This window comes from Microtus pennsylvanicus, chromosome 13 (assembly GCF_037038515.1).
Source record: "Microtus pennsylvanicus isolate mMicPen1 chromosome 13, mMicPen1.hap1, whole genome shotgun sequence".
NCBI classification, from domain to species: domain Eukaryota; kingdom Metazoa; phylum Chordata; class Mammalia; order Rodentia; family Cricetidae; genus Microtus; species Microtus pennsylvanicus.
Window position 1 is genome coordinate 44254558 of NC_134591.1, and position 20008 is coordinate 44274565.

Below are 20008 nucleotides of genomic sequence, written 5' to 3' on the forward strand. Positions count from 1 at the left end.
GTGGCTCACAAACATCTGCAATGAGCTCTGGTGCCTTCTTCTGTGAGTGTTGTCAGAGTTTTTAACCTCTGAGCCATCTCTCTAGCTCTTCATTCTTTTTTTTTAACTTTTTATGATTTATTTCACTTTATGTGCACTGGTGTGAAAGTGTCAGATCGCCCTGGAACTGGATTTATAGGTAGTTGTGAGCTGCCTGCCATGTGTATGCTGGGAATTGAACCCGGGTCCTCTGGAAGAGCAGTCAGTGCTCTTAAGCGGTCACCTTCACATCTCACGTCATTAATGGTGGTGACCTTGATGGGTCTAGAAAGAATATTGAGATAAATGCATCCCGTGGCACTAGCAGAGACTTATTTTTGTCAGGTGTTCCAGCCATATGTTGGACACACAAGTTACTCAAAACGCTTGCTGCCTGAATACGCAAATGCTTTCCTGATGAATCTCAAGTTCTGTATTTTGCAGGGCTGGGAGCACTTGGCGGTGAGCTCCAGCCCAACGCTGCAAGCTCTGGGAAGACAGGGATCGGAGCTCCCGGCCGTCTCGGCTTTAGAATTGGGACTGCAGGAGGGCTGGCTGATCCCGACTGCAGGGAGAAAACCACTATGGGGCAGAATTACCTCACTTAAGCGGAGGTAGACTACCGGGAGCGAGCCTTCAACAAAGACGAAGAAATGGGGAAGAAAGCCGCCCTCACCGCAAAGGCTGTTGGGAGCGTCGGTATCCGGAGACCCGCAGAGCGCTGACCTCACACGAGAGGCGGCAAGCCCCGCCCAATGAGCAGCTCACGTGATTTGGGGGCGGGACCACGTCCGGGTTCGTGGGATTCGGAGCATGGCGGGCTTGGTTGACTTCCAAGACGAGGAGCAGGTGAAGTCTTTCCTGGAGAACATGAAGGTGGAGTGTCACTACCAGTGCTACCGCGAGAAGGACCCGGATGGTGAGAGCCTCCTGCGCAGCTGGGGTGCCGAGAAGGGGCGCGAGCGTTTGGCTAGGACGAGGTCACGTGGCAGGTGGAGGACGCCTGAGGACGCGGTCATGGACACTAGCAAGCTGTGGGCGGGGACTTGGGGTGTACCGGGGGCGGGGCTTCTGCGGAGGGGCGGAGCCCTCAGGCTAGACCTGCCCTGGTCGGGTTTAGGGAGGAAGGACCGGAGATGCAATGGTGAATACGCAAGGAAATAAGTGAAATATGTGATAATAGTAAATGCGAATCAGGTTAGGATAAAAGAACTGGTACTGCACAATGGAATGGCTTTTGAATAAACTTATAAAGAAGGGGACAAACCATTGTAGGTCTTTGCCAGGCAGAGGCAATAGCTAATGAAAAGATCTGAAGCCGGGCGATGGTGGCGCACGCCTTTAATCCCAGCACTCGGGAGGCAGAGGCAGGCGGATCTCTGTGAGTTCGAGACCAGCCTGGTCTACAAGAGCTAGTTCCAGGACAGGCTCCAAAACCACAGAGAAACCCTATCTCGAAAAACCAAAAAAAAAAAAAAAAATCTGAGACAGAACTGGCGTCTTTTGTGTAGTGAGTGAGGTGGTTGAGTGTAGGATTGATTGACGCCCAGAGAAGCAGAGTTGTTTTCCTAGTGTTTTATTTATTTTGTAGTCAGTGGAGGCAAGGTGGGAAAACAAGAGTTCTCTTTTGGAAGGTCGAAGTCAGGATCTGTCAGAATTAAGTCAAATTAATTCTTGTGGTGCAGTCTTGAGACTCAAACCCAGGGCTTCTGCGTGTATTAGGCAACTCTTTCACCACTGTGCTCTGCCTCTGGTTCCAGAATGAAGTTTGTACAGGGAGCCTGGGTTGCAGTGTGTCCATCCTTCTAAGGCAGGAACTTGATCCTGTAGAGATGTTTGAGGGGTTCATGGTAGTTGGTGTGTGTTATGTGGAGACTATACAGAGCTGTGAGTGGAGAACGGGCTGAGGCTTGGGGATGTGGGGGCTCGTGTTCACTCCAAGTTCAGTTCCTGGCTTAAACTGGGTGTGGCAGCACATGCCTGGCCTGGGTGTGATCCTGGCACTCTAGGAAGTGGAGGCAGGGAGGGTCAGGGACGGACAGCCTCAGTGACATAGTGAGTTCTGGTCCAGTCTAAGCTATATAAGACCCTGTCTCAAGGAAATAAATAGAATTAAACAAACAAAGATAACATGTGTTATGATTTTTGGTGTCAGAATGTCCCGTCATCCTGTAGTCATCCAGGCAGGTGCAAACATGTGCCTCTGTGTAATGTTTTTACAAAGGCAAAGCGAATCTTAGCCCGTTCCCTCCTTTGTAGCTTACTTGTGTTATTTTTATTGCGGGGCTAGAGATTGAACAGAGGGCCTCCCACGCTCTAACAAGTGCTGTGCCGCCTAGCTACACACAGTCTAGCGGCACACAGCCATTTGAGTAAGAGCTAGGCTCTATCTGGCTCTACCTGTACCCACTGAACAGCAGCAGCTGGCATGAGCAACTCTTCCCTCTCCTAGGTTGCTATCGGCTGGTGGACTATCTGGAGGGGATCCAGAAGAATTTTGATGAAGCTGCCAAGGTGCTGAAGTTCAACTGTGAGGACAATGGGCACAGTGACAGCTGCTATAAACTGGGGGCCTATTATGTGACTGGAAAAGGTAAGATGCCATCTCCACATGCCTCACAGAGTACAGGTGGTGGGAGAGAGTGGCCCTTTAAGTGAAGCAGCCTTTGAGGTTACTGTTTGCACATTGTGGGACCTTGAGCCAATTAATTTTCTTCTTTTTCTTAAAGAAGTTTTTAAAATTACATTTACTTATTTATTTTGGTGTGGGGCAGGTATGTACCATGTCCTACATGTGGAGATCAGAGGACAACTGACAGAAGTTGGTTCTCCATTTCCACCATGTAGGTTCTGGGAATCGAACCCAGGTCATCAGAGTTGGCGGCAGCAAGTCATGTCTCTGGCTCATGATTAAAATATTTTTAGACAGGGTCTCTCTACAGCCCTGTCTGTCTTGGAACTCACTCTGTAAACCAGGCTGGCCTCACACTCACAGAAATCCGCCTGCCTCTGCCTTCTGAGTACTGGGATTAAAGGCATGAGCTACCAGGTCTAGCTCATTATTTAGGATAGGATTTTACTATAGTTTTGTTGGCTGCTCTGGCTAGAGTCTCTGAAAGGAGAAAACCCCAACTGAGAAAATGCCTGCATAAGATCAGGCTGTAGGGCTACCCTGTAGGACATTTCTTTTTCTTTCTTTTTGTTTTGTTTTGGGTTTTTTGTTTGTTTGTTTTTAGCTTTTGTTTGTTTGATTGATTGAGTTTTGGTTTTTTGAGACAGAGTTTCTCTGTGTAGCTTTGGAGCCTGTCCTGGAACTTGCTCTGTAGACCAGGCTGGCCTTGAACTCACAGAGGTCTGCCTGCCCCTGCCTCCCAAGTGCTGGGGTTAAAGTTAAGTTGCCACCACCACTCAGCATGTAGGACATTTGCCTAATTAGTGATTGATAGGGGAAGGCTAAGCCCATTGTGTATGAGCCCACCCCTGGGCAGGTAATGGTCCTGGGTTCTATAAGAAAGCAGGCTATGGTATACAAAATGAATTCCAGCATAGCCGGGACTGTTACACGGAGAAACCCTGTCTCAAAAAAATAAAGGAAAAAGAAAAAAGAAAGCCAAGGATTATGGATATGGAAGAATAAGCCAGATGAATTCTTTCCTCCCCAACTTGTTTTTGGTCATGGTATTTAATCATAGCAATAGAAACCCTAAGACACTGGCCTAGAATTCAATTTGTAGTCCAAGCTGGCCTGGAATTTTCAGGAACCTCCTGCCTCTGCTTCCTGAATGAGAAATTACAGATTAGGTGTTGTTGGAAGGACCAGCCTTTGGTAGCTCAGGAATTGAAGGGGAGCCATGGAGTCAGTGGGACTAATCACTCAATTGACCTTTCTATCTGAAGGAGTAAAACTTAATTCTCTGGGGCCAATGAGAACTGGAAACTCTCTCTCTCTCTCTCTCTCTCTCTCTCTCTCTCTCTCTCTCTCTCTCTCTCTCTCTCACACACACACACACACACACACACACACACACACACACACCCTCCAGCATGTCAGCATCTCACTAGGGTGCTGATGAATAGCAGGCCCTCAGCAGGTCAGAGAAACTGAAGAGGAAATGCAGAGCAGGCAAACTGCTGGACAGACAAACAGACACTCGAGGACTTTTCTGCGGACAAAAGATTAGTTCTTCCTTTTATTATTCTTTCTGTTGCTTGTTCTACTCTATTCTTTTTCTGTCCTTCTACCCTGATGTTTCCCTTCTGTGTCTCTTTATTTTTTCCCTTACAGCGTGTATATACCCCCAAAAAATCTTTCAAGCAATATAAAAATTACAATATGGTTATATTCTATTTTTAAGAGAATGATTACAATGAATACAAATAAAAGACATCATGTTTTCCATTTCCCTTACGAAAACATCTTATATATTACAGGTGAAAACAAATTGTCTCTAAGAACCCACATACATTCATATCCAAGCAACTTGTTATAAACTCACAAAGTGTGAATAAGCAAGATACTTTGTAGTAATATGATGTTATGCTATTTGGACTCTTTTAGGGGCCCACCACCCAGCTCCAAAGTGGATCACACACAGAGTCTTACTTATAAACATCCGGCCTTAGCTTGGCTGGTTTCTTGCCTGCGTTTCTTAACTTATATTATCCCATCTACCCTTTGGCCTCTGTGTTTCTACTATTCACTTATTTCTTTAAATCAGTGTTTCTTTGTGTAACAGCCCTGGCTGTCCTGGAACTAGCTCTTATAGACCAGGCTGGCCCTGAACTCACAGAGATCCACTTGCCTCTGCCTCTCAAGTGCTGGGATTAAAGATGTGTGCCACCACCACCACCACCAAGCTTAAATCTTACTCTGTGGATTGCTGTGTAGCTGGGTGCCTGACCCCTGAAGTCCTTCTCCTTCTTGGGCTACTACTCCAAATCCCTTCTCCCAGTGTTCTCCTTCTGTATTCTCTATGCCTGCCAGCCCCGCCTATCCTTTCTTCTGCCTTGCTATTAGCCATTCAGATCTTTATTTGAATATCAGGTTTTCTAGACAGAAAAAGTATCACAGCTTCGTGGAGTTAAACAAATGCAACATAAACAAAAGTAACACACCTTAAAATAATATTCCCAGCCGGGCGATGGTGGCGCACGCCTTTAATCCCAGCACTCGGGAGGCAGAGGCAGGCGGATCTCTGTGAGTTCGAGACCAGCCTGGTCTACAGAGCTAGTTCCAGGACAGGCTCCAAAGCCACAGAGAAACCCTGTCTCGAAAAACCAAAAAAAAAAAAAAAAATAATAATAATAATATTCCCAACAGTACCTTACTCAGCTAATTCTTTTACCAGCAGGCTGCATTTTGCAGTTACCAAAAAACAAAAATAAAAAAAATCAGTTATTTAATTATCTCAAAAGGTAATCTTATAAAAATCTGAAAAGAATCACAAATCTAAACTTCCACATATGAAAAACAATCAGTCATTTCTACTTTAAGTCCTTAGGGTGCATAACCACTCATCAACACTGTTTTTTATTAAATCCTATCAGGAAGTTGAGAGCAGAAATGGTTACAAGTAATTAATCATTGTCTTTGATCATCAGGCTATTGTCGCAAGAAAGGTACGTCAGCCAGCAGTGGCCAGGCTGCAATTGTTTTTGTTCCCTGACATCAGTGAGTCCCTTATTCAACTATTTAAAGTGTGTCTTTCTAAACTTTATAAATTGTCCCCCAAGATTTTCTATCTCAAAGCCCTTAACAAAAACATCTTAACTTAATATTACCAGCAATCCATATGTCTAGAGTCTTTCTCAGAATGGTGGTTGAGTCGTCAATCTGTTCCAGCAGCAGTGCTTGGAAAAAGTCAATCACTGTTATTTTAAGTACCAGTAACACTGCCCAGTGAGGGGCTAGAAACCCCGGAGAGTTTTCATGTAACCCATAGATCATGATGGGCAGTGAGCAGAGCTGTGCTCAATAGGACATGTAGTCCCTGCGGCTCTCCCGCTTGAAGGCTCACTCGGACATGGCTTTGCTGCCCGCCCAGCCATTGTTCCATGGGTTCCTTCCATGCTGCCTATTGGTTCCCTTGCATGACCCCTGACAATTAGGCATGACAACCATCCCAGCCTTAGCTAGTCACTTTTAACTCCGTGTTCCAGTTTTAGCACCTGTAAACTGGGGTTTACAGAGCCTGGACTTAATGTAGTTGGGTTACAGATTGAGATCCTGCCTCAGAATTCAAAAGAAAAAGAAATGAAATAGTTCTTGCTCCATAGTTTTATTGTGAAAGATAGAGAGTATCAGTATGAAACACACACTTGAGCAGATTACAGACCACTGAGAATACAAGGCCAATGAAGAATCCTTTATTTGCTACTGACTGAGAACAAGCTCATACCAGAAAGAACTCCACCTAAATTGAAGCACGGTGGGGTTCTAACATCCAAAACACAATCACATCACGTCAGAGGCATGGGAGGGTGGGGTGGGATGTCTGTGTGCCTGTCTGAGGAGGTCAGTTTGTTAGAACAGTTTGTTTGATGTTGTAAGACAATGGCCCTCCGGAAGCCGCAGGAGAACATTCTGCTCGGCAGGATGTGGCGCTGGGGGTGTCATTAGATAATCTAGGACAAAATGGAGTTACTCCAGGCAATTCAGGTAAAGATATTAGTATGTGGGCTGTAGAGGTGGCTCAGCTGTTAAGCACTTGTTCTTGCAGAGGACCCAGGTTCACAACCATTTGTAACTCCAGTTCCAGGGACTTCAACTTCTGACCTCAAGCACTGGGTGCACTCACGGTGCATACGCATATGCACAAGCAGAATACTCTAAATAAGATTTAAAAATAAAATACAGTAAAGCTGTCAGGATGTGCTGAGCACAGAATAAGAACTGAGTAATTGTGCTCTTATATTTCTTCTCACGCCCCAGTTGGCATTAGATCTTAAGTAATGCTAAGTTTTTGCCAGATACCAAGGTTCCCTCTTTGCTTCTATGGGTTAGGAATTTGGGGTTGGTTTAGCTGGGTGCCTTGGTCAAAACACTGGCAAGGGAAGTAGTACTGCAGTGGTTGGAAGGTGTGATTGAAGTTGCCCTTTAGATGCTGACTTACTCCCTGGCCTGACTGCAAAGGCCTTGGCTCGGTCAGCTGCTGTCTGGGGACTCTGATCCCAATGACTGTGAGCTCTCTATGCCCCCCTGCTGTGCTCAAGTCTCCTAATGATCTGCCTTTAGCTTTCTTCAGGGTAAGTAACCCAACAGAGAATCCAAAAAGGATTGGAGCAATGACTCAGTGATTCAACTGGCTGTTCTCCTGGCATTTCTTTCCCAGCACCCACATGGCAGTTACAACTATCCATAACTCCAATTCTAGGGGTTTGATGCCTCTTCTGGCCTCTGCAGGTACCAGGCATGCATGTGATACACATATATACATGCAGGCGCTCACCTGCCCTCAGAAAATAAGTTTAGAAAGTTCAAAGTCTCTTCCGACATTCATGCAATCTCTTAACTGTAATCCCCTGTAAGTCAGAATCAAAAAGCAGGTGACACACTTCTAACATATAATGGCACAGGTTATATACATTACCATTCCAAAGCATAGGGAAGGAAGCATAGTGAGGAAATATTAGACCAGAAAAGACTGAAACCTGCTGGGCAAACTCCAAACTCTGCATCTCCATGTCAAAATACTCTTCAGATCTCCGGTCCTTTCAATTTTGTTGACTGCTGTACCCTTCTTCCTCTTGGACTGGTTCTACTCCCTGTTAGCAGCTTTTTTTGGCAGGTATCCCATGGCTCTGGCATCTCCAGTATCCTGGGGTCTCCAACGCAATCCAAGCTTCAACTTGACAGCTTCACAAAACGCCCCCTCTAGGCCTTCTTTCGGGGACCCCCTTGACACATGTCTGGTCTCAGTGGCTTCCCTTAGACACAGAGGTGAATTCCATAGCCCCTTTCTTCTGTCTTTAACTCTAAAGCCAGAATCATGTGTCTCAAGTTGCCAAGTTCTGCTGGGGCTGGAACATGGCTCGTTCAGTTACATCTTCATCAACTTTCTGGTTTTGATCATTTCTTCCATGGCCTAAGTTGGCTGTCCTGAAACTGGATCTGTAGACTAGGATGGCTTCAAACTCAGAGATCTTCCAGCTTCTCTCTTCTCAGAGCTGGCATTAAAGGCCTGCGTCACTACATACAGCTCTAAGCTTCTCTTTAATCCTTTTCACAAGTTGGAAATTTAGCTAGGTGGGATCTTGTCCTGAGGTCACCACTCCCTTTATTCCATTTCTTAATCCGTTTATCTTCTTGGCCAGAGAAATTCCTTCCACTTTTTCTTTTCTTTTTTCTTTTTCTTTTTTTTTTGTTTTTTTTTTGTGTTTTTTTTTTTTTTCAGGAAAAGATTTCTCTGTGTAGCTTTGGAGCCGACCTGTCCTGGTACCAGTCTGGCCTCGAACTCACAGAGATCCTCCTGCCTCTGCCTCCCAAGTGCTGGGATTAAAGGCGTGCGCAACCACTGCCCAACTCATTCCACTTTCTGATGTTCCTTTTCTCAAATATTTTTCCATGCTGCACCTGTTCCTTCTCATTATAAACCTTTATAAGAGTGACCAGTAATAACCATACAATAACAATACTAGGCTTTTTCAAGATTTCCTCTGCCATCGGAATTAATCCTAACCTTGTCACTTTTGTCTCAGGCAGATTCTTCAGACAGGGTCAAAAAGCAGGCAAAATCTTCACCAAAATATCACAAGAACTATCTCTAGGCTACATATTAATATTCTTTTCCTTTGAAACCTCTTGAGCCAGGACCCGATGGTTCAGATAACTCCCAGCACCACTGTCTCCCCTGCTCCTACTAGTATGGCCTATTAGCAACACTTAATGCTTTGCTAACCCACACTCACGAAGTCCTTATTACTCCAAATAGAAACGTGGTCCAGCCTATCACAGCAATACCGCAGTCCCTGCGACTGTGAAGGGACACCATGACCACAGCAACTATTATAAAGGAAAACATTTAATTAGGTGGCTTACAACTCAGAGGTCCAGTCCATTATCATCATGGGACATGGCTGCGTGCAGGCAGTCATGGTGCTGGAGAGGTCGCCAAGAGTTCTTCATCTTGTGCAGGCAACAGGAAGTGGTCTCCCTGGGTGTGACTTGAGCATATATATAAAGTCAGCCTCCACAGTGACACACTTTGTCCAACAAGGCCACACCTCCTAATAGTGTCACTCCCTTTGAGGGGCATTTGCTTTCATACCGCCATACTGTGAATAAATAAGAAAAGGTTGATTGCTACTTTTTTTTTTTTTTTGGTTTTTTGAGACAGGGTTTCTCTGTGGTTTTGGAGCCTGTCCTGGAACTAGCTCTTGTAGACCAGGCTGGCCTCGAACTCACAGAGATCCACCTGCCTCTGCCTCCCGAGTGCTGGGATTAAAGGCGTGCGCCACCACAGCCCGGCTACTTTTTTTTTTGAAACAACTTTATTATGTAGCTTAGGTGATCTCAAACTTTGGATTCTCCTGCCTCTACTTCCTCAGTGCTAGGGTAATATAGCATTATAGGCATATATCACCATTCCCAGCTCCAAGTCATTCCTGTCTTTTTTTTTTTTAGTTTGTTTTGTTTTGTTTGTAATAGGGTCTCTCTATTAGGTAGCTCTGACTGTCTTGGAACTCACAGAGATCCCCCTGCCTCTGCCTCCCAAGTGCTGGGATTAAAGGTGTTAAGCCACACACACCTTAGCTTTAGCTTTTCGTTGTTGTTGTTTTTCTGCCCTGGGAGATTATTTCCAGGAGCTTTGTAGGATCAGAGTCTTCCTGTAGGTACTCCAAATCTTGCACACAGAGAATTGGCATAAACACCCACACATCCTTCCTTCCCTTCAAATCATTTCTAGCTGTGCTACCTAATACAGTGTAAACACTACTGTAATAGTTGTCCCATGTACTGTGCTGGGAATGACAGGGAAAGTCCATACATTTTTAGCACAGACTTGTTTTTTTCCCTGAATATTTTCAGTCCGTGGTCGGATAAATTTGCAGCTGGTGTCTGGGTTGAATGCTGTAATCATGTTCATAACTGATGGGATCTGCATATGCAGAGCTCATAAATATGGAGGCCAACTATATATTTAGATTAAGAAACATTCAGTTGCTTATTTTAAAATGCAGTGTTCTCACCGTAGCCCCACATGGTAGTCTCTGGTGCTCTAAGCTGACTTGTCTCTTCCTGGCTTGGCTTCCTAATAAGAGATCATGTGAACCAAAGAGTCCAGGGTTCCCTTCCTCCATCTTACTTTAGCTCACAGGGCTTGACTCAGGGATGGTTCTTTAACCTTGGCCAGACACAAATAGGTTCAGCCCTGGTTTGGGGTGGTGGAGGTACTGGGGATTGAACCCAGGCCCTCTGATATTGTTAGGCAAGAGCTCTACCACTGAGCTGTCTGCCCAGCCCTTGAGCGTACCTTTCCTTTGTTTTCTGTGTCTGTAGGTGGCCTGAGTCAGGACCTAAAGGCTGCGTCTGCCTGCTTTCTGAAGGCCTGTGAGAAGCCAGGGAAGAAGTCTGTGGAGTCCTGTCACAATGTTGGGCTCCTGGCACACGACGGACAGGCCAACGAGGACGGCCAGCCTGACCTGGGGAAGGCCAGGGACTACTACACTAGAGCCTGTGATGGCGGCTATGCAGCCAGCTGCTTCAACCTCAGCGCCATGTTTCTACAGGGTGCCCCTGGCTTTCCCAAGGACATGGCTCTGGCGTGTAAATATTCAATGAAGGCCTGTGACCTGGGCCACATCTGGGCCTGCGCCAATGCCAGCCGCATGTATAAACTGGGGGATGGTGTTGATAAGGACGAGGCCAAGGCCGAAATGCTGAAAAATAGGGCCCAGCAGCTCCACAAAGAACAACAGAAAAACGTCCAACCTTTAACGTTTGGGTAATGTGTGGCCCACCCTCCCTTCCAAGCAAGGGACAGCTTGACACTGACACCTCTGCTGTGAAACCGGATGAGCCCGTATGTCAGTCAGTGCCATCTGCTCCAGAGTGTCACCTGCTGGGAGGGGCTGGAAGTGTGTGTTTTAGTAAATAATCCTTTGTGGGTATTCTGCGAAGACACCTGTGTTATGGGGGCCTTAATTTCTAAACTGGACCTCTGAAAAATAGGGGCAAACTGAGGAGCCTTTTGGGGTTGGGGAAACAAAGAGAAGCTGGGAAATTTAGCAGCCACAGGCCTCAAAGAATCAGTCAGAAGAGCTTGAAAATTAGAAAGTGTCCTAATTTGCATAACAGAGGTCTTGAGGAGCTAAGAACAGCCGCAGTCACGACTGCCGCCCTCTGCCTTATGTAACCACGGTGTGGGCTTCTTGCCTTTCCAGTCAGGCCTTTCAACAGATTTACACGGATCAGGAGCTGTGTGCCAAGTGAAGGTTGAAGGTGGTTATATTATGCCTGGTGGTTAGGAAACAAAACCTAAGCGTCCTCTCCTCTAGACAAGACATTTGTAGTTCAAAATTACCCTCCTCAGCTGCTTCTGCTCTTCATGGGAAGACAGAAGACTCCTGAAGCAGCTGCCGCTTGGGATCTGACAACAGCACAAAGCTGTCCACTGAACAGAACCTTTTCCTTTTGGGAGTGTGGGCAGAGTGTTTCGAGACAGGATTTCTCTGTGTTACAGTCCTGGCTATCCCAGTACTTGCCTTGTTGACCAGGCTGACCTTGAACTCATAAAGATCCACCTACCTCTGCCTCCCAAGTGCTGGGATTAACTGTCTGGCTGCTTCTTTTTTGAACAGGCCTTTGTGCTATCTATGCTTGCTTTAAAACTCCCAGCCCTGCCTCAGCCCACTGTGTCAGGCAGGACTGAACTTGTTCAACTGTCCAGATGAATGAGCTGTTTCAGTTGACTTTTTAATCTGCTGTGCTCCTGTTCTCCAGATCCTGGCAGGATGGAATGTACTCATCATGGTGGCTGTGCAGTTTTCTTTTTTGTCTTTGTGTTTGCATGTGCCTTTGTAATATTTTTTCCTTCTATTGTCTCTACTTGTCACAAGGGGGCGAGCTTGTCCTTTTCCTCTGACAGCTGGACCAGTGTATCTATCCTTACCCTCTGGCTTCCCTTCTGGTCTGGCAGCTGGCTGCTCTAGAAGGCAAGCTTGCCTTTGAGGGCTGTGCACACAGCCAGCTGCCCCCTCAAGCTGACACAGGGGAGGGCCTTTCCTGAGTGTGGAGAGAGCTTTTTAAAAGACATCAAGTTTGTTTTTAGAACGTCTTGAAAATAGCGTTTGTTGTGATTGGCTGCCGTAGAGCAACAGGCTTGGGCAAATATCCTAATCGTGGGGAAACTACACATGAAAACCACACAAACTCTTCTACTGTCCTGGGACCACAGCGAGGAAGGAAGCAGCTGATCCTGCAAGTTGTCCTGTGACCTCCATGCAGGACTGTACACACCGTGAAAAATAAATGGAATAAGAAATAAAACAGTAGACAATTGATTTGATTACAAGATAACTGAAAGCCATGTGCAGGAAGTGCCAGGCTAACCAGGAGTACATAGTGAAACCCTGTCTCAGAAATAAACAGCAGCCGTGCCAATGTGTGTGTGAGATGTCCTCTGCACTGCTGCGACTCCAGAAGCCAAAACAACAAATGCAGGTGGAATGGAGCAGCAAGGACAGCATCGTTCATGAGAACAAAAGATGGCTCAGCCACTTGGGAAGACAGCCGATCAGTATTTAAGAAAACTAAACATACAGCGTCTTTTGGCAATCTTGCCTCTTTATATTTCCCCAGGGGCATTAGATGTGGGCTCAAATCCAGTAGGGCTGTGAGTGGCAAGCTTTGTGATTGTCAAAGCTTGGAAGCAACAAAGTAGATGATACAACGGAATATCTAGTACTTAAAAAAAATGAGTCACAGCAGATGCAGAGGGATATTCCTGAACGGAAGGGCCAAATCTCAAAGGTGACATTCGTGATTCCCATTGTATGATACGGGTGTCCTCAAAAAAGTGGTATCAGTAAGTTAGAACCTGGCAGTGTGGCTCAGTGGAAGAGGGCTGGCTGAGTTCCTGGGTTCTGTGGGTTCCGGGACTACAGGCAAAGCTGAGGTGGCAGGCTGCAGAGATGGCTCAGCGGGTAAGAGCGCTCACTACTGCTTCTGCAGGGGACTTGGGATTGGTTCCATCACATGGTGCCTCAGAACCTTCTGACGGCAGCTCCAGGGGATCTCATACCCTCTTCTGGCCCCAGAGGCAGTAGGCACATACATGGTACACAAATATGTAAGGTTCACATGGTAGGGTGGTTACAGGGTTAAGGTCATGAGGCCACTCTGTGTGGTACACTGGATGTGGATACAGGTCATGAGCCATCTGTCCAAATTGGGAAAATGTGAAATAAGAGTAAACCCTAATGTAAGCGAGGACTTTGGGGGACCATGTGCTCACAGAGGTTCATTGATCGTAATGGGCCTTCAGGGGAAGGTGTCAGGGTGTCTCTGTGTAAGGGCTGATTCTTCGTATAGAAGTTGCTGCATTTTCTCAGTTGTGCTCTGAACCAAAAGCTGTAAGAAAATCTGTTGAAAATACAATCACACCAAGATACTACCTCACACCCAGTAGGACCACTACTATTAAAATAGATGTCGAGTATAGAGAAATCGGGACCATTATGCCCTGCTGATGAGAATGTGAAAATTTAGAAATAAACTGCATTTTGTTTACGAAGTTGCTTGAAAAGATTTGTGGCTCTTAGCACAGCAGAGAGAGGCCTGGACTTCGCTCTTCTGAATGTGTGCAGTTCTGGGCTAGGCAGAGGCAGACCAAGCCTGTGCGTTTAGAGCACCTGACAGTAAGAAGAGGAAACTTTAAATTAGCCCTGTGAGCTAGTAATTCCATTCCTGCATACCTGTCTGCAGAAACTGGAAGCTGGATCCCCCGGGATTTCTCTGTGTGAAAAACACAGGATGCCGTACACAGTGGGATATAACCAGCTTTGACATGTGCCTGCGTGTGTGCCCATGTGAGTGTCAGATCCCCCAGGACTGGAGTTACAGACAGTTGTGAACTACCATGTGGGTGCCTGGAATTGAACCAGGGTCCTCTGGGAGAGTAGTCAGTGCTCTTAACCACTGAGCCATCTCTCCAGCCCCCAGATTAACTCTTTTTAAAATTAAGAATTGGGCCGAATGGCAGGAGGCAGGCAGGTTTCTTTGAGTTTGAGGCCAGCCTGGTCTACAGAGTGAGTTCCAGGACAGGCTCCAAAGCTACACAGAGAAACCCTGTCTCGAAAAACAAACCAAGTTCAGAATTGGGACTGGAGAGATGGTTGAGAGCACTTGCTCTTGCAGAGGACCTGGGTTAGATTCCCAGTACTCACATGGTGCCTTCCAACCATCCCTAACTGCAGTTCCAGGTAACCAATCCAGCGCCCTCTTTGACTTCTGCAGGCACCAGGCACACATGGTGTATATATGTAGATAGAACATACATATAAAAATAAATTTTTAAAAAATTAGGAATTTGAGCCAGGTAGTGCTAATACACATCTTTAATCGCAGCACTCAGGAGGCAGAGGCAGGTAAACGAGGCCAGCCTGGTCTACAGAGTGAGTGATAGTACAGCCAGGGCTATACAAACCTTGTCTCAAAAAAACAAACAAAAAATTATATATATATATATATATATATATATCCTTTCAATTAAACAATGGCCTTTGTGATTTGAGGAATTAGTTTACTTCACTGTTGGGTGCGTACTCTTTTGTATGGAGTAGTTCCTGCCCAGGACCTGAGGCACCTGTGTCATTAGGTCACATCCTGAGATAGAGCTGGGAACAATAGAGAAGGTTAGCTGTCAAAATGTTACATTTTCAGCCAGATGTGCTGTAGACGTGTAATCCCTGCACTGGGGAGATTCAGGCAAAATGACTGAATTCCAAGCCAGCCTGGGCTGCATAATGAGGCCCTGTCTCAAGAGAAAAAAAAACCCAGTGTGGGACACATGGATGGTGTGGGGCTGTGCTAAGGAACGTGAGGCGAAGGAGGGCGGGAAAGAGACCGAGGCAACAGGATAGGGAAAAACGCGCAGTCCAGTCAAGCATGAATTTAAAGAGACATAAATTTTAACTCGGGCAATTCCAAGGACAGTGGGAGTCATTCATAGTGATTTGAGGCTTGTGTGAAGGGGCTGGAACAAGAAACAGCTGTTTGCTGGTTTTTAAGATAAATATATTTAAAAATAAGTTACATTTTTGGTGTGTTTTCTGACATTTTTTGTAAAGCCAGCGGGGCGGAAAAAGCGCCTGGACACTGTGTCTTGCAGGTGTGCGCCATTCTGGATTAGCGAGACAGACTAAACAGTTTAGGGCACAAAGAGTGAGAAAAATAAATAATTGTTTTAGGGGCTGAGACGACTCTGTGGGTAAGGGTGCTTGCCACCCAAACCTGACAATGGACCTTCAGTCCCCAGCACCCCCATAAACAACCTCCTCTGTGTGTGTGTGTGTGTGTGTGTGTGTGTAGCATGCAGGCGCCCATACATACTAATACTGATAGTGTTGATAAAAACCTACATTGTTAGAAAGCTTTGGCTGCCAAGCTGTTTTGCTGCGTGGATCTTCCCCCTTTGAAGTCCACCTCATGGTTTGTGGTGGTTGTGGAATCCAGATACCAGTTTTTAGGTACAAAGGGCACGTGCTGTTTCCCACTCTTTGTTCTGCATTTAATGACTCTCTAACCTCGGACAAGTTACCCAACCTTCTGTGTTCAGGTAGAGATAAGAAAGCCCTCTAAGAGGTCCTTGGAAGGATTAAGTAATAGCCTTTATCATGGAATGCCGGACTTTAAAAGCAGCCTCTATAGTTAGAGCCTTGTTTCTTGCCACGAGGCATTGTCAGCTTCTGTGGGAGTCTAGCTTTTAAAACAGGCTGTCGTTTTACTATCAGAGACACAAGGGAGGAGGCTTTCCAGGGGGGTTTGATGGCTCAGAGCAGCTGCAAGAGGTGGGCCTGGGGCAGGGGACTTGGGGCCCCACGGTCCTCTCCTCTCTCTCTTGCCAGAAAACAGCCCCTGGGAACTGCACCTGCTGGGGTCTCGAGTGGAAACTATTCCCAGCTGTTGCCCCTGCACAGGCCCGAGGAGTGCCGATTGTATTTCAGTTTATGGACCAGGCCTCCCTACTGTTTAAGTGGGGAAGACAATCCCTTGCCCAGCATATGTCTCCCCACCCCCATGCCAATTCCTGACGCTGTATTTAGCTCCATCTTGGGCTCCTGCATCAGGGAGCTGCCTGTAGTCCCGGCACTATCACCCCACAACAAAAGACGGTCGGCACACGCGTTAACTGTGGGGGTGGGGGTGTTCATTAACTCCTGATCACAGGTGTATAATGTGTACATACAACACATTGTTCACCTTGAGTATATACATTTTTCATTTGTCGGTTATTATGGATGAAATGAGAAAGCAATAACAAAAATACCCGGGTTGCCTGTGCTGGATTCTTCCCTGGAACCCCTTTCTCTTTCATCTCCTAGGCTGGAAGGCTGCTCGTTCCTCCAGTGGGGTCGCCCCTGAGTCGGCTCACTCACGTAGCATCCATCCATCACAGCACCGATGACGTGCCGACCCAAGCAGAGCCGAGCGAGCTCTCTGTATTTACGGTCTCTGCTCCTCACACGACTGAGTTCTTGGGGAGCAGGGCTTTGGTCGATTCTAATTCTACCCTGAGACCTGAGGGAGGCTGGGCCCATTCCAGGCCTTCAGTGGCTACTTGCTGAGATGATAGCTTCCCCCACCAAGACAAATCAGACCTAGGCTCCTTCTCGGTACATAAGGCCTGTGGTTCGCAGGGCTGTAAACGAGGCTCCCCACCCCCACCCCAGTCTGCTGCAACCGATGTGGCTCAAGCTCACAGTAGATAAATCAATTCTGCTTTCATTGGGCTCTGAGCTTAATAATAATAATAATAATAATAATAATAATAATAATAATAATAATGAAGGGACAGGACCCAGAATTGCCACTCTGGCATCTTAAAGCATGTGTTTGGTCATTTAACGCCAGCAGACCAATATTAATATCCTCACGGCCAAAGACTCCTAAGTAGGCCACATGTTCTTGAAATACTAAGAATAACTGAGGGAGAACTGGATGCAGGGGATGGACATGAGTTATGAAAGATAATATAAAGCTAATTGCTTTTCTAGTTCTAATTCTCTCATGGCTTTTATTTTTGCTGGTAGATAAATGCATAAGATACATTCAACATCAAAAGTGTAAACTTTAATGTGAAGCTCATCGGTGCCGTTCTATTTTTAATTTTTCTGCTTTTTCATTTTTTACTTTTTCCGAGACAGAGTTGCTCTGTAGTTTTGGGGCCTGTCCTGGAACTAGCTCTTGTAGACCAGGCTGGTCTCGAACTCACAGAGATCCTGCTGCTGCCTCTGCCTCCCGAGTGCTGGGATTAAAGGCGTGCGCCACCATCGCCCATCAGCACCATTCTAAATGCTAGTCTCACTGCACAGAAATTCACTGAATTAGATAGATTTTGATTCTGGTTAATTTTTTTCTTTTTTTCTTTCCTTTTTTTTCTGAGAAAGGGTTTCTCTGTGTAGCCCTGGCTATCCTAGAACTCACTCACTTCAAACTCACAGATCCGCCTGCCTCTGCCTCCCAGTTGCTGGGATCAAAGGCATGTGCCACCACCTTGATGTGATGTGTGATGATTTTATTTGCAAATTTTTAAAAGTGATTTTTGAATATTTTGTTTGTTTGTTTGAAAAAGGGTCTCCTGACATAGTCCTGACTGTCCTAGAACACTCGCTAGGTAGACAGGCTGAGCTCAAACTCACATAGGACTCCTGCTTCTACCTCCTGAGTACTGGGATAAAGGTGCGCATCATACATTTGGATGATAGCTGGGCAATGGTGGTGCCTTTAATCCCAGTACTCGGGAGTCAGAGGCGGGCAAAACTCTGAGTTCGAGGTCAGCCAAGGCTTCACAGGGAAACACTGTCTTGAAAAAACAACAAAAATAGTTGATGATCAAGCCAGGCATAGTTGCAGACACCTTTAATTCCAGCACTCAGAAGGCAGGTGGGTCTCTGTGAGTTCCAGGGCAGCCAGGGCTAGCCAAGTAGCCAGATTGGCCTCCAACTCACAGAGATCCAATTGCTTCTGTGTCCCAAGTGCTGGGATTAAAGGTATGAGCCACCACCTCCCAGCTTGCATTTCTATGGCTATGATAAAACACCCTTTATAAGGTAACTTGAAAAAGAAAGAATATAATTGGGCCTAGGGTCTCCGAGGGTTAGAATCCATGACGGTGGAACAAAGGCATGGTGGGCGGCATGTACAGCTGTGAGCTCACATCTCTTCAGCAGGATGCAGATAGCGCAATGAGAATGACGGGAGGCTTTACAGTCCCAGATCAGAGCCAGGTGCTGGTGGCACACCCAGCACTCAGGAGACAGAGGCAGGCAGCACTCTGTGAGTTTGAGGCCAGCCTGGTCTACAGAGTGAGTTCTAGGACGGTCAGGGCTGCTACACAGAGAAACCCTGCCTCAAAAAATAAAAACAAACAATAATAATAAAATAAAACAAAATAAATAATCCCAAGTCAGTCCCAGTGACACCTCCTCCCACAGGGCCACACCTCCTAATCCTTCCCAAATAGCCTAGGGGGACCAAGGTTTCAGATATATAAGCCTATTGGGACAGTTTCATCCAAATGATCGCAGCGGGTGTCACGTCTTACTATATTGCCAAGGCTAGCCTTGAATTAGTGAAATTCTTGTGGCACTGGGATTGCACACCACCAGCTACGTAATAGCATTCTTACAAACTATCAGCTGGGCCAGGCGGTGGTGGCCCATGCCTTTGATCCAGCAGATCTCTGAGTTGATGTCAGCCTGGTCTACAGAGAAAGTTCCAAAACAGGCAGGGCTACACAGAGAAAACCTGTCTGGGAGGGGGAGGCAGAAAGAAAGAGAGAGAGAGAGAAAGACAGACAGACAGAGAAAGGAGAGAGAGAGAGAATTGCTAAAGGGGAGTGAGGCCAGAAGGTTGACTCACAGGTATAGCACCTGCTGTACAAACATCTTCAGAACCCATGCAAAGCCAGGTAGGTGCGATGGCCCTCCCACAGTCCCACAGTTTGTGTGGTGGAGACGAGATCCCAGAACTGGCCAACTAGGTAGACTGGCCCACATCAGCAAACTCTGGGTACAAGGTAGAGAGCGATCAAAGAGAGGACACTTGCTATCAAACTCTGGGCTCCACTGGCACACGCATGTGAACATGAAGGCACATACATGCACAGCCCACACACATATGCACATGTTACAAATAAAAGAACTAGCAGCTTCACTAGACTCATCCCCCCACCCACAGTGACCTAAAGTGCTCTCCTAAGGCCCTTCCCTCAGAGGTTCCCCACCTCCCAACAGCACCACCCTGGGAACTAGGTTTTTAACACGTGAAGGGACACGACTGCAGCCCAGCATGGCCCAGTCATTCGCGGCACTGAGGCTGGATGCTGGGGACACAGAGGCACCCACAGCACTTGTCCTTTAGGGGCTCGTGGTCTCGGTCATGACCACCGTTTGAGCACAAACTATCCTTGTCCCCTTCGCAACCCTCCGAGGAAACTTTCACTCTCACCATTTTTCAGACAGAGAAACTGAGGCTCAGCCAAAGCAGCTGTTAGGAACACAGGCCACCCTTGAGAGTGTGGTGGCTGGGATTAGGAGCTAGTCCTGCCTCCATCTTTCCGCTCGAGATGTTGGAAACCAAAGGGCCACACATCATCTCTGAGCATGGCCTAGATGCTGGGCTAAGGTCAGCTGCGCGGGGTGGGGGTGGGGTCTCCACAGCACACTGTGTGTGCTCAGCCTGGCCACGTGGAGAGCCCAGGAGAACACCCTGAGGTCAGACACTGCTCACCTAATCAGCAAGCTGTCAGGGCCAGGATTCCCTGAGGGA

At 46.7% G+C, this 20008-nt stretch overlaps 1 protein-coding gene across 1 annotated transcript; it reads left to right on the plus strand.

Moving 5' to 3' along the window:
• Nucleotides 1–804: 804 nt before the first annotated feature.
• Nucleotides 805–13746, plus strand: Coa7 (cytochrome c oxidase assembly factor 7). Its single transcript, XM_075945767.1, has 3 exons — nucleotides 805–937; nucleotides 2471–2611; nucleotides 10517–13746. The coding sequence occupies exons 1-3, from the start codon at nucleotides 832–834 to the stop codon at nucleotides 10963–10965; spliced, it is 696 nt and encodes a 231-aa protein (XP_075801882.1). The 5' UTR covers nucleotides 805–831; the 3' UTR covers nucleotides 10966–13746.
• The last annotated feature ends 6262 nt before the right edge of the window (nucleotides 13747–20008 follow it).